The 14,306-nt window shown below is 51.3% G+C and overlaps 1 protein-coding gene across 1 annotated transcript in view; it reads right to left on the reverse strand.

The window, feature by feature from the left end:
* LOC119955276 (F-actin-monooxygenase MICAL3-like) overlaps positions 1 to 14,306 on the reverse strand; it is a 179,781-nt gene that overhangs the window by 26,303 nt on the left and 139,172 nt on the right. The window contains exon 14 of the mRNA XM_038781347.1: positions 1,187 to 1,286. Within this exon, the coding sequence (XP_038637275.1) occupies positions 1,187 to 1,286 (100 nt within the window). The remainder of the gene's footprint in view (positions 1 to 1,186; positions 1,287 to 14,306) is intronic.

Below are 14,306 nucleotides of genomic sequence, written 5' to 3' on the forward strand. Positions count from 1 at the left end.
GCCTACTTGTGACAAGAAGTGATTATTATTATTATCTGGGATAGAATCATAGAATTTACAATGCAGAAGGAGGCCATTCGGCCCATCGAGTCCACACTGGCTCTTGGAAAGAGCACCCAACTTAAGGCCACACCTCCAGCCTATCCCTGTAATCCAGTCACCCCAACGAACCTTTTTTGCACAACAAGGGTAAAGGCCAATCCACCTAACCTGCACATCTTTGGACTGTGGGAGGAAACCGGAGCACCTGGAAGAAACCCACGCAGACACGGGGAGGACGCGCAGACTCCGCACAGACAGTGACCCGAGGCCGGAATTGAACCCAGGTCGCTGGAGCTGTGAGGCAGCAGTGCTAACCACTGTGTCACCGTGCCGCCCCCAGGATGTCGAACACTCCAGTGGCAAAGAACCCCTGAGTAAAGAGATATTGAAAATCTGGGTGTAATTTTGGGTGGGGTGTGTTTGGAGAATGTGTAACGTATTTACAACTCACTGAGGCCGACTGGCCCGCACCAGTCCTCTCTGGACAAGATGGAAAGACCTGGGCTGGGATTCTACGACCCCGCGTCGGGTCAGAGAATCCCCGGGGGGGGGGGGCGGGGACGCCCCGGCGTCGGCTTGCCGATTCTCGAGCGCCCGCGTGATCGGCACCGCGCTGGTCGGGAGCCGTTGAAAGCGGCCTTCCCGGTGATTCTCCGATCCCCGATGGGCCGAGTGGCCGGCGTAAGTTACTCAAATCGCACCCGGCGGGACCTGGAAGGTGTGTCTGCGGGGGCCGTCCTGGGGAGGGGGACGGGTGGATCCGACCCCGGGGGGGGGGCGGCCTCCACGGTTGCCTGGCCCGTGATTGGGGCCTACCGATCGGTGGGCAGGCTGGTTCCATGGGGGCCTATGTTGCTCAATGCCTGCCCCCTCCCTGTAGGGCTCCGTGATATTGCCCAGGGGCCGGTGCGGAGAAGGGAACCCACGTGCAAGTGCGGAATCACGCCGGCCGTTCCGTGCCGGCTGGAGCTACGGGGACCACTCCGGCGCCGACCTAGCCCCCTAGGAAGGGGAGCAATCCTCATTATCGGGGACCGCTGATGGCGGAATGGTTGGCACCGCTTTTCAGGCCGGCGTCAGAACTTGGAGAATCCCGGCCCTGAACTCTGTTTCGAAATGTTGAGAAAGCATTGGCATTACTCACAAGATCATCAGCTCGGACTCGTAGCGCACCAGGCTGTTCTTCTCCTGGACCAGTTTAAACCATTCCTGCATCAGTCGAGGGTCATCTTTCTTCCCCATTCCTGTTGGGAGGCACATTCAAAATCAGGGCCCACAGTACACAGAGAGAGGCGGAGGGAAAGGCCTATCCACAAGCACTACAAAGCCTCCACCTCACAACCTACACACACAGTGAAGGGGGCTTCACTCCAACACAGCAACACCCCAACACACCAAACCAAGGCACATATCACACACTGACCTCAAAGAGCACCAGGTCATTGTTCAGTGGGGACAACATGTTCAGCAAACAACCAAAGACCAACATCAAAAACACTGCACTGAGAGACTCTCTCAGCCTCTCGATGAGATTACAGCCTGCAAACTCACTCCTGACTCTTGTATTCCATATGCAAATTCCCAAATCTCTCTGTTCACTTCCAGGTATCCATGATTCCAAGTATAACCTGTTCTCCCTGCACCTCAAACACCTTGGTTAGATACCAGCCGGTACCTCACTCTGAGTATTAGTCATTCGAGAAATTTATTCAACTCCTTTCGAAACACTAACCTGGAACTCACTTTAGAATATCAGTTATTCAGTGCTTAAAATCCCAAACTCCTTGAGTAGATTCCAGCCTGACACTCATTCATGACTATCTGTTATTCGAGATATAAACCAGCTAAAATCTGTGACTAAATTCCAGCCCTCCTATTGCTTAGCCAGAAGACTACACATGATTCCTCATCTGTCAGCTGTATCGTGTTTTTAACTGGTGTGTGCATCAAGGCACAATCCGACATACACATGCACACATGTATATGGACACACACACACACACACATACATACACGTGGATATGGGCACACACACAATTTCAGACAGATCTCTCTCACACATTGCCACATTATACTCTGACACGTTCCAACAGGTTCTCCTTCGGTATGTTGCATACTCTCAGGCGAGGCTTGTTCAGAACAAATTGAGCTCACAGACCCCAAACACTGCAGACTCAAACTGATGAGTGGATGTAAAACCAAACAGTGAATTCATACACTCCCCACAGCACAATGACACTCCCCACAGCACAGCGACACTCCCCACAGCACAATGATACTCCCCACAGCACAGCGACACTCCCCACAGCACAGCGACACTCCCTACAGCACAATGACACTCCCCACAGGACAATGACACTCCCCACAGGACAATGACACTCCCCACAGCGCAATGACACTCCCAACAGCACAGCGACACTCCCTACAGCACAATGACACTCCCCACAGCACAGCGACACTCCCTACAGCACAATGACACTCCCCACAGCACAATGACACTCCCCACAGCACAGCGACACTCCCTACAGCACAGTGACACTCCCCACAGCACAGCGACACTCCCTACAGCACAATGACACTCCCCACAGGACAATGACACTCCCCACAGCACAATGACACTCCCCACAGCACAGCGACACTCCCTACAGCACAATGACACTCCCCACAGCGCAATGATACTCCCCACAGCACAGCGACACTCCCCACAGCACAATGACACTCCCCACAGCACAATGACACTCCCCACAGGACAATGACACTCCCCACAGGACAATGATACTCCCCAAAGCACAGTGACACTCCCCACAGCACAATGATACTCCCCACAGCGCAATGATACTCCCCACAGCACAGTGACACTCCCCACAGCACAGTGATACTCCCCACAGCGCAATGATACTCCCCACAGCACAGTGATACTCCCCACAGGACAGTGATACTCCCCACAGCACAATGACACTCCCCACAGCACAATGACACTCCCCACAGGACAATGACACTCCCCACAGGACAATGATACTCCCCAAAGCACAGTGACACTCCCCACAGCACAATGATACTCCCCACAGCGCAATGATACTCCCCACAGCACAGTGACACTCCCCACAGCACAGTGATACTCCCCACAGCGCAATGATACTCCCCACAGCACAGTGATACTCCCCACAGGACAGTGATACTCCCCACAGGACAATGACACTCCCCACAGCACAATGACACTCCCCACGGCACAATGATACTCCCCACAGCACAATGACACTCCCACAGCACAATGACACTCCCCACAGCACAGCGACACTCCCCACAGCACAATGACACTCCCCACAGCGCAATGACACTCCCCACAGCACAGCGACACTCCCCACAGCACAGCGACACTCCCCACAGGACAGTGACACTCCCCACAGCACAATGACACTCCCCACAGCACAATGATACTCCCCACAGCGCAATGATACTCCCCACAGCGCAGTGACACTCCCCACAGCACAGTGACACTCCCCACAGCACAGCGACACTCCCCACAGCACAGCGACACTCCCCACAGCACAATGACACTCCCCACAGCACAATGACACTCCCCACAGCACAATGACACTCCCCACAGCACAATGACACTCCCCACAGCACAATGACACTCCCCACAGCACAGCGACACTCCCCACAGCGCAATGACACTCCCCACAGCACAGTGACACTCCCCACAGCACAGCACCACTCCCCACAGGACAATGACACTCCCCACAGGACAATGATACTCCCCAAAGCACAGTGACACTCCCCACAGCACAATGATACTCCCCACAGCACAATGACACTCCCCACAGCACAATGACACTCCCCACAGCACAATGACACTCCCCACAGCACAATGACACTCCCCACAGCACAGCGACACTCCCCACAGCACAGTGACACTCCCACAGCACAATGATACGCCCCACAGCACAATGATACTCCCCACAGCATAATGACACTCCCCACAGCACAATGACACTCCCCACAGCACAATGACACTCCCCACAGCACAGTGACACTCCCCACAGCACAGCGACACTCCCCACAGCACAATGATACTCCCCACAGCACAATGACACTCACCACAGCACAGTGACACTCCCCACAGCACAATGATACTCCCCACAGCGCAATGATACTCCCCACAGCGCAATGACACTCCCCACAGCGCAGTGACACTCCCCACAGCGCAGTGACACTCCCCACAGCACAATGACACTCCCCACAGCACAGTGACACTCCCCACAGCACAATGACACTCCCCACAGCACAATGACACTCCCCACAGCACAGTGACACTCCCTACAGCACAATGACACTCCCCACAGCACAATGACACTCCCCACAGCACAATGACACTCCCCACAGCACAATGACACTCCCCACAGCACAATGATACTCCCCACAGCGCAATGACACTACCCATAGGACAATGACACTACCCACAGGACAATGATACTCCCCACAGCACAGCGACACTCCCCACAGGACAATGACACTCCCCACAGCACAATGATACTCCCCACAGCACAATGATACTCCCCACAGCACAGTGATACTCCCCACAGGACAGTGATACTCCCCACAGGACAATGACACTCCCCACAGCACAATGACACTCCCCACGGCACAATGATACGCCCCACAGCGCAATGATACTCCCCACAGCGCAATGATACTCCCCACAGCACAATGACACTCCCCACAGCACAATGACACTCCCCACAGCACAATGATACTCCCCACAGCGCAATGATACTCCCCACAGCGCAATGATACTCCCCACAGCACAATGACACTCCCCACAGCACAATGATACTCCCCACAGCACAATGACACTCCCCACAGGACAATGATACTCCCCACAGCACAGTGACACTCCCCACAGCGCAATGATACTCCCCACAGCACAATGACACTCCCCACAGCACAATGATACTCCCCACAGCACAATGATACTCCCCACAGCATAATGACACTCCCCACAGCACAATGATACGCCCCACAGCACAATGATACTCCCCCAGCATAATGACACTCCCCACAGCACAATGACACTCCCCACAGCACAATGACACTCCCCACAGCACAGCGACACTCCCCACAGCACAATGATACTCCCCACAGCACAATGATACTCCCCACAGCACAATGACACTCCCCACAGCACAATGACACTCACCACAGCACAGTGACACTCCCCACAGCACAATGATACTCCCCACAGCGCAGTGATACTCCCCACAGCGCAGTGACACTCCCCACAGCGCAGTGACACTCCCCACAGCGCAGTGACACTCCCCACAGCACAATGACACTCCCCACAGCACAGTGACACTCCCCACAGCACAGTGACACTCCCCACAGCACAGCGACACTCCCCACAGCACAATGACACTCCCCACAGCACAGTGACACTCCCCACAGCACAGCGACACTCCCCACAGCACAATGACACTCCCCACAGCACAATGACACTACCCACAGGACAATGATACTCCCCACAGCGCAATGACACTACCCACAGGACAGTGATACTCCCCACAGGACAATGACACTCCCCACAGCACAATGACACTCCTCACAGCACAGTGACACTCCCCACAGCACAGCAACACTCCCCACAGGACAGTGACACTCCCCACAGCGCAATGATACTCCCCACAGCGCAATGACACTCCCCACAGCACAGCGACACTCCCCACAGCGCAATGACACTCCCCACAGCACAGCGACACTCCCCACAGCACAATGACACTCCCCACAGCGCAATGACACTCCCCACAGCACAGCGACACTCCCCACAGGACAGTGACACTCCCCACAGCGCAATGATACTCCCCACAGCACAATGATACGCCCCACAGCGCAATGATACTCCCCACAGCGCAATGATACTCCCCACAGCACAATGACACTCCCCACAGCACAATGACACTCCCCACAGCACAGCGACACTCCCCACAGCACAGTGACACTCCCCACAGCGCAATGATACTCCCCACAGCACAATGATATGCCCCACAGCACAATGACACTCCCCACAGCGCAGTGACACTCCCCACAGCGCAGTGACACTCCCCACAGCACAATGACACTCCCCACAGCACAGTGACACTCCCCACAGCACAATGACACTCCCCACAGCACAATGACACTCCCCACAGCACAGTGACACTCCCTACAGCACAATGACACTCCCCACAGCACAATGACACTCCCCACAGCACAATGACACTCCCCACAGCACAATGATACTCCCCACAGCGCAATGACACTACCCATAGGACAATGACACTACCCACAGGACAATGACACTCCCCACAGCACAATGATACTCCCCACAGCACAGCGACACTCCCCACAGGACAATGACACTCCCCACAGCACAATGATACTCCCCACAGCACAATGATACTCCCCACAGCACAGTGATACTCCCCACAGGACAGTGATACTCCCCACAGGACAGTGATACTCCCCACAGGACAATGACACTCCCCACAGCACAATGACACTCCCCACGGCACAATGATACGCCCCACAGCGCAATGATACTCCCCACAGCGCAATGATACTCCCCACAGCACAATGACACTCCCCACAGCACAATGACACTCCCCACAGCACAATGATACTCCCCACAGCGCAATGATACTCCCCACAGCACAATGACACTCCCCACAGCACAATGATACTCCCCACAGCGCAATGACACTCCCCACAGGACAATGATACTCCCCACAGCACAGCGACACTCCCCACAGCGCAGTGACACTCCCCACAGCGCAATGATACTCCCCACAGCGCAATGATACTCCCCACAGCACAATGACACTCCCCACAGCACAATGATACTCCCCACAGCACAATGATACTCCCCACAGCACAATGATACTCCCCACAGCACAATGACACTCCCCACAGCACAATGATACTCCCCACAGCACAATGACACTCCCCACAGCACAATGATACGCCCCACAGCACAATGATACTCCCCACAGCATAATGACACTCCCCACAGCACAATGACACTCCCCACAGCACAATGACACTCCCCACAGCACAGCGACACTCCCCACAGCACAATGATACTCCCCACAGCACAATGACACTCCCCACAGCACAATGACACTCACCACAGCACAGTGACACTCCCCACAGCGCAATGATACTCCCCACAGCGCAATGATACTCCCCACAGCGCAGTGACACCCCCCACAGCGCAGTGACACTCCCCACAGCGCAGTGACACTCCCCACAGCACAGTGACACTCCCCACAGCACAGTGGCACTCCCCACAGCACAATGACACTCCCCACAGCACAGCGACACTCCCCACAGCACAATGACACTCCCCACAGCACAGTGACACTCCCCACAGCACAGCGACACTCCCCACAGCACAATGACACTCCCCACAGCACAGCGACACTCCCCACAGGACAGTGACACTCTCCACAGCGCAATGATACTCCCCACGGCGCAATGATACGCCCCACAGCGCAATGATACTCCCCACAGCGCAATGATACTCCCCACAGCACAATGACACTCCCCACAGCACAATGACACTCCCCACAGCGCAATGATACTCCCCACAGCACAATGATACTCCCCACAGCACAATGATACTCCCCACAGGACAATGATACCCCCCATAGCACAATGATACTCCCCACAGCACAATGACCCTCCCCACAGGACAATGATACTCCCCACAGGACAGTGATACTCCCCACAGCGCAATGACAGTATTACTGTGAGGGTTGAAATGTCAGTGTTACTGTGAGGGTTGTAATGGCAGTGTTACTGTGAGGGTTGTAATGGCAGTGTTACAGTGAGGGCTGTAATGTCAGTGTTACTGTGAGGGCTGTAATGTCAGTGTTACTGTGAGGGTTGTAATGGCAGTGTTTATGTGAGGGTTGTAATGGCAGTGTTACTGTGAGGGTTGTAATGTCAGTGTTACTGTGAGGGTTGTAATGTCAGTGTTAATGTGAGGGTTGTAATGGCAGTGTTACTGTGAGGGTTGTAATGGCGGTGTTACTGTGAGGGTTGTAATGGCAGTGTTACTGTGAGGGTTCTGGGATTCCGGGATCTGGGATTCATGTCGCATTACATTCGGCCCCCACCAACAAGCCTGGACTTGCAGAGGCCTACCGACTGAACTGGCTTGGGACAATTCACACCTCTTTAACCTGGAGTTACCTCTCTCTCTGCATCTTTGATGATTTGATTGCCTGCAGGTGCTCGCATTCCGGGGCATCTCTGACTGTGTCTATATAAACATTTCTGGAACAAGCCTTTCCATTCACCTGAAGAAGGAGCCGTGCTCCGAAAGCTCGTGTTTGAAACAAACCTGTTGGACTTTAACCTGGTGTTGTAAGACTTCTTACTGTGAGGGTTGTAATGGCAGTATAAATGTGAGGGTTGTAATGGCAGTGTTACTGTGAGGGCTGTAATGTCAGTGTTACTGAGAGGGCTGTAATTGCAGTGTTACTGTGAGGGTTGTAATGGCAGTGTTACAGTGAGGGATGTAATGGCAGTGTTACTGTGATTGTTGTAATGGCAGTGTTACAGTGAGGGCTGTAATGGCAGTGTTACTGTGAGGGTTGTAATGGCAGTGTTACAGTGAGGGCTGTAATGGCAGTGTTACTGTGAGGGCTGTAATGGCAGTGTTACTGTGAGGGCTGTAATGGCAGTGTTACTGTGAGGGTTGTAATGGCAGTGTTACTGTGAGGGTTGTAATGGCAGTGTTACTGTGAGGGCTGTAATGTCAGTGTTACTGAGATGGCTGTAATGGCAGTGTTACTGTGAGGGTTGTAATGGCAGTGTTACTGTGAGGGTTGTAATGGCAGTGTTACTGTGAGGGCTGTAATGTCAGTGTTACTGAGAGGGCTGTAATGGCAGTATTAATGTGAGGGTTGTAATGGCAGTGTTACTGTGAGGGTTGTAATGGCAGTGTTACTGTGAGGGTTGTAATGGCAGTGTTACTGTGAGGGTTGTAATGGCAGTGTTACTGTGAGGGTTGTAATGGTAGTGTTACTGTGAGGGCTGTAATGGCAGTATTAATGTGAGGGTTGTAATGGCAGTATTAATGTGAGGGTTGTAATGGCAGTGTTACTCTGAGGGTTGTAATGGCAGTGTTACTGTGAGGGTTGTAATGGCAGTGTTACTGTGAGGGCTGTAATGGCAGTGTTACTGTGAGGGCTGTAATGGCAGTGTTACTGTGAGGGCTGTAATGGCAGTGTTACTGTGAGGGCTGTAATGGCAGTGTTACTGTGAGGGCTGTAATGGCAGTGTTACTGTGAGGGCTGTAATGGCAGTGTTACTGTGAGGGCTGTAATGGCAGTGTTACTGTGAGGGTTGTAATGGCAGTGTTACTGTGAGGGCTGTAATGTCAGTGTTACTGAGAGGGCTGTAATGGCAGTGTTACTGTGAGGGTTGTAATGGCAGTGTTACTGTGAGGGCTGTAATGGCAGTGTTACTGTGAGGGTAGTAATGGCAGTGTTACAGTGAGGGTTGTAATGGCAGTGTTACAGTGAGGGTAGTAATGGCAGTGTTACTGTGAGGGTAGTAATGGCAGTGTTACAGTGAGGGTTGTAATGGCAGTGTTACTGAGAGGGCTGTAATGGCAGTGTTACTGTGAGGGCTGTAATGGCAGTGTTATAGTGAGGGCTGTAATGGCAGTGTTACTGTGAGGGTAGTAATGGCAGTGTTACAGTGAGGGTAGTAATGGCAGTGTTACTGTGAGGGTAGTAATGGCAGTGTTACTGAGAGGGCTGTAATGGCAGTGTTACTGTGAGGGTAGTAATGGCAGTGTTACAGTGAGGGCTGTAATGGCAGTGTTACAGTGAGGGTTGTAATGGCAGTGTTACTGAGAGGGTTGTAATGGCAGTGTTACAGTGAGGGCTGTAATGGCAGTGTTACTGTGAGGGTTGTAATGGCAGTGTTACTGTGAGGGCTGTAATGGCAGTGTTACTGTGAGGGTTGTAATGGCAGTGTTACAGTGAGGGCTGTAATGGCAGTGTTACTGTGAGGGCTGTAATGGCAGTGTTACAGTGAGGGTTGTAATGGCAGTGTTACTGTGAGGGTAGTAATGGCAGTGTTACTGAGAGGGCTGTAATGGCAGTGTTACTGAGAGGGCTGTAATGGCAGTGTTACAGTGAGGGCTGTAATGTCAGTGTTACTGTGAGGGTTGTAATGACAGTATTACTGTGAAGGTTGTAATGACAGTATTACTGTGAAGGTTGTAATGGCAGTGTTACAGTGAGGGCTGTAATGGCAGTGTTACTGTGAGGGTTGTAATGACAGTATTACTGTGAGGGTTGTAATGGCAGTGTTACAGTGAGGGCTGTAATGGCAGTGTTACTGTGAGGGCTGTAATGGCAGTGTTACAGTGAGGGCTGTAATGGCAGTGTTACTGTGAGGGCTGTAATGGCAGTGTTACTGAGAGGGCTGTAATGGCAGTGTTACTGTGAGGGCTGTAATGGCAGTGTTACTGCGAGGGTTGTAATGGCAGTGTTACTGCGAGGGCTGTAATGGCAGTGTTACAGTGAGGGCTGTAATGGCAGTGTTACAGTGAGGGCTGTAATGGCAGTGTTACTGTGAGGGTTGTAATGGCAGTGTTACTGTGAGGGTTGTAATGGCAGTGTTACAGTGAGGGCTGTAATGGCAGTGTTACTGTGAGGGTTGTAATGGCAGTGTTACAGTGAGGGTTGTAATGGCAGTGTTACTGTGAGGGTTGTAATGGCAGTGTTACAGTGAGGGCTGTAATGGCAGTGTTACTGTGAGGGTAGTAATGCTGAGATTCAGCTAAGCTGGGTCATCTCAGGAACCTTTTAAAATGTGGCGAGGCCCCACTCTGCGGTTTCCGCTCTGCAGTTTTTGTCGGTGCCATATAAGGACCCACACGTGGTCCTCTGACATGTGCACAGTCTCTCAGATGAGGGGTGTACCACAGAGCAATTCCAATTCCAAATGGGGATCCATAAAAGGGATTGGCCTCCTCCGAGACTTTCCTGCATTGACTGACTTTGAAATACAAAAATAGTTAGAGTTAGGTGCTGTATTAGATTTGTTTTTTATTGCAGAGATTGATTATAAAACTCTGTTCTGCAATGGTAACTTGATCATTACCTTGATCAGCATTGTGCAAATGCTGAGATGCAGTATATTACTTTTCCAGTTTGGAACTGCGCTTCTATGTATTCCAAACTGAAGACACCATAGAACATAGAAAAATAGAGCACAGAACAGGCCCTTCGGTCCACAATGTTGTGCCGAACTTTTGTCCTAGATTAAGAACAAATTAATCTACACCCCATCATTCTATCGTAATCCATGTACCTATCCAATAGCCGCTTGAAGGTCCCTAATGTTTCTGACTCAATTACTTCCACAGGCAGTGCATGCCATGTCCCCACTACTCTCTGGGTAAAGAACCTACCTCTGACATCCCTCCTATATCTTCCACCATTTATCTTAAATTTATGTCCCCTTGTAATGGTGTGTTCCACCCGGAGAAAAGGTCTCTGACTGTCTACTTTATCTATTCCCCTGATCATCTTATAAATCTCTATCAAGTCGCCCCTCATCCTTCTTTGTTCTAATGAGAAAAGGCCGAGGAATTGCACACAGAGCGGCAAAAAGCTGGAGGGGGATCCGAAGGGGAGGCAGAGAGCACAGAGAGCACAGAGTCTCACTCTATGCAGATGACCTGCTCCTCTACATCTCGGACCCACAAAGCAGCATGGACGGAATCATCGCGCTGCTGAAAGAGTTTGGCGCCTTCTCGGGCTACAAACTCAACATGAGCAAAAGCGAGATCTTCCCAGTACACCCGCAAGGAAGGGGGGGGGGGGGGGGGGGGGGGGCAGCAGCACTAAAGGGGCTGCCGTTTAAACGAGCCCGACTCAAATTCCGCTACCTGGGGATCCAAATAGCCCACGACTGGAAAGGGATCCACAAATGGAACAAAGAAGAACAAAGAACAAAGAAAAGTACAGCAGAGCAAAAGGCCCTTCGGCCCTCCAAGCCTGTGCCGACCATGCTGCCCGTCAAAACTAAAATCTTCTACACTTCCGGGGTCCACATCACTCTATTCCCATCCTATTCATGTATTTGTCAAGATGCCCCTTAAACGTCACTATCGTCCCTGCTTCCACCACCTCCTCCGGCAGCGAGTTCCAGGCACCCACTACCCTCTGTGGAAAAAAACTCTCCTCTAAACCTTGCCCCTCGCACCTTAAACCTATGCCCCCTGTAATTGACTCCTCTACCCCGGGAAAAAGCCTCTGACTATCCACTCTGTCTATGCCCCTCTTAATTTTGTAGACCTCTATCATGCCTGGCACCTCGACTATAATAACGTGAAATGATCTCAACACCTAAAACACCTTGGAAATTGAAATCATCAGCAGCTTTCACTTCGAGAAAAAAAATACTAATTTTCTGGATTGTCTTGATTGACAGGGTGTAGCTTCGAAAAAAAGTTTCCAGTTTCAATAGACTTTATTATTTACATATGCCAGGATTTGTTATTACAGCAGAGCCCATTGTTAATGCTTGGCTGAGTTCCAGAGCTCCTAAAACACTTATCCCAACAGGGGACTGGGTTTGCATTTTGATTGACATTTAGTACAGGATTATCTCTTTTTGATGTGGTTAGTGAAATAGATGTTTGTTTTTATAACAATTGTTTGGGTGGATTTTATGAATTGATTTTTTTTCAGGATGACATTTGAGTGAGACTCTAGTGAGTTAGAAATGTACATTTTTTCACTTCCATTTCAAAAACATGGCTCTTGAGGATCACCCATAGTGAATACTGGGTGAGTGGCATGGAGGATATATGGGGGTTACTGGGGTATGAGAGAGCACGGAGAGGCATGGGCGCATGAGGGCTTGATGACTATGTGGGAGCATTAGGAATACGTGTGGCATGGAAGGTAGGGGGCAGCACGGTAGCATGGTGGTTAGCATAAATGCTTCACAGCTCCAGGGTCCCAGGTTCAATTCCCGGCTGGGGCACTGTCTGTGCGGAGTCTGCACGTCCTCCCCGTGTGTGCGTGGGTTTCCTCCGGGTGCTCCGGTTTCCTCCCACAGCCCAAAGATGTGCAGGTTAGGTGGATTGGCCATGCTAAATTGCCCGTAGTGTCCTAAATAAGGTTAATATGGGGGGGGGGGTTACTGGTATAGGGTGGATATGTTGGCTTGAGTAGGGTGATCATTGTTCGGCACAACATCGAGGGTCGAAGGGCCTGTTCTGTGCTGTACTGTTCTATGTTTCTATGAAGGATAGTGGTGGTGAGGGGGGCAGGGGTTGAGGAACTGATTTTCATAATTAAAAGGGCTGTTGTCCCAGTAAATGAAGGTGTGTGTTTTGGCCAACTGCCTACCTCCTGTGCCACCCTGGGCCTGCCTCTGGAGGCAGTGGGCCTGAATTCACCCTGTCCCGCCGTTCTGGAGTGAAAAATACAGTGGCTGGAGACTCTTTTAAAGGAGACGGGTCTCGCAATTGGGGAAGTTTCCAACTCAATGTCCCACACCTCCCATGAAACGTGGGGAAAAATGCCATTTTACTGAGGATCTCAAGGTGCCAATGAGCTTTGTCGCGTCAAGTGTGCTGTCAAGCCGGCTCTGGGTCACTGTCTGTGTGGAGTTTGCACATTCTCCCCGTGTCTGCGTGGGTTTCACCCCCACAACCCAAAAATGTGCAGAGTAGGTGGATTGGCCACGCTAAATTGCCCCTTAATTGGAAAAAATAATTGGGTAATCTAAATTTAAAAAAAAAAAGTGTGCTGTCAAGTGTACCAAATTACTGAGATCCTATACTGAGTGCCCATGGGTAAGATTCATGGGCAATGCTGAAGTTTCCATGGCGGCGAGCAGGGTAAAAGGATAACTTTTCTGAAGCTCATACAAATTGAGTCTCAGGCTCCTGAGCAACGAGTAGGCCTCAGCATTTAAAACCTTTGGTTTGGATAAGAAAGTGTTGGGTTTTAAGTGGCTGTTATAGTATTTAATGGACTGGATTTTCTCAGCCAGCAGCAGTGTAAGCTATCACCCCAAAATACCTTCACAATATCTTTAGAGTTATCGATAAAGCTTCTTTATTTTATTGGCATTCTTTTGCTTGATCACTTTCATAAACACTTAAGAGGGACAAGACAACTCAATCACTCATCCAGGCAGTAGAAATATGGCTGATTCTGGTCATTACAATTCAATACGTTTGGCTA

Source organism: Scyliorhinus canicula, chromosome 20, assembly GCF_902713615.1.
Source record: "Scyliorhinus canicula chromosome 20, sScyCan1.1, whole genome shotgun sequence".
NCBI classification, from domain to species: domain Eukaryota; kingdom Metazoa; phylum Chordata; class Chondrichthyes; order Carcharhiniformes; family Scyliorhinidae; genus Scyliorhinus; species Scyliorhinus canicula.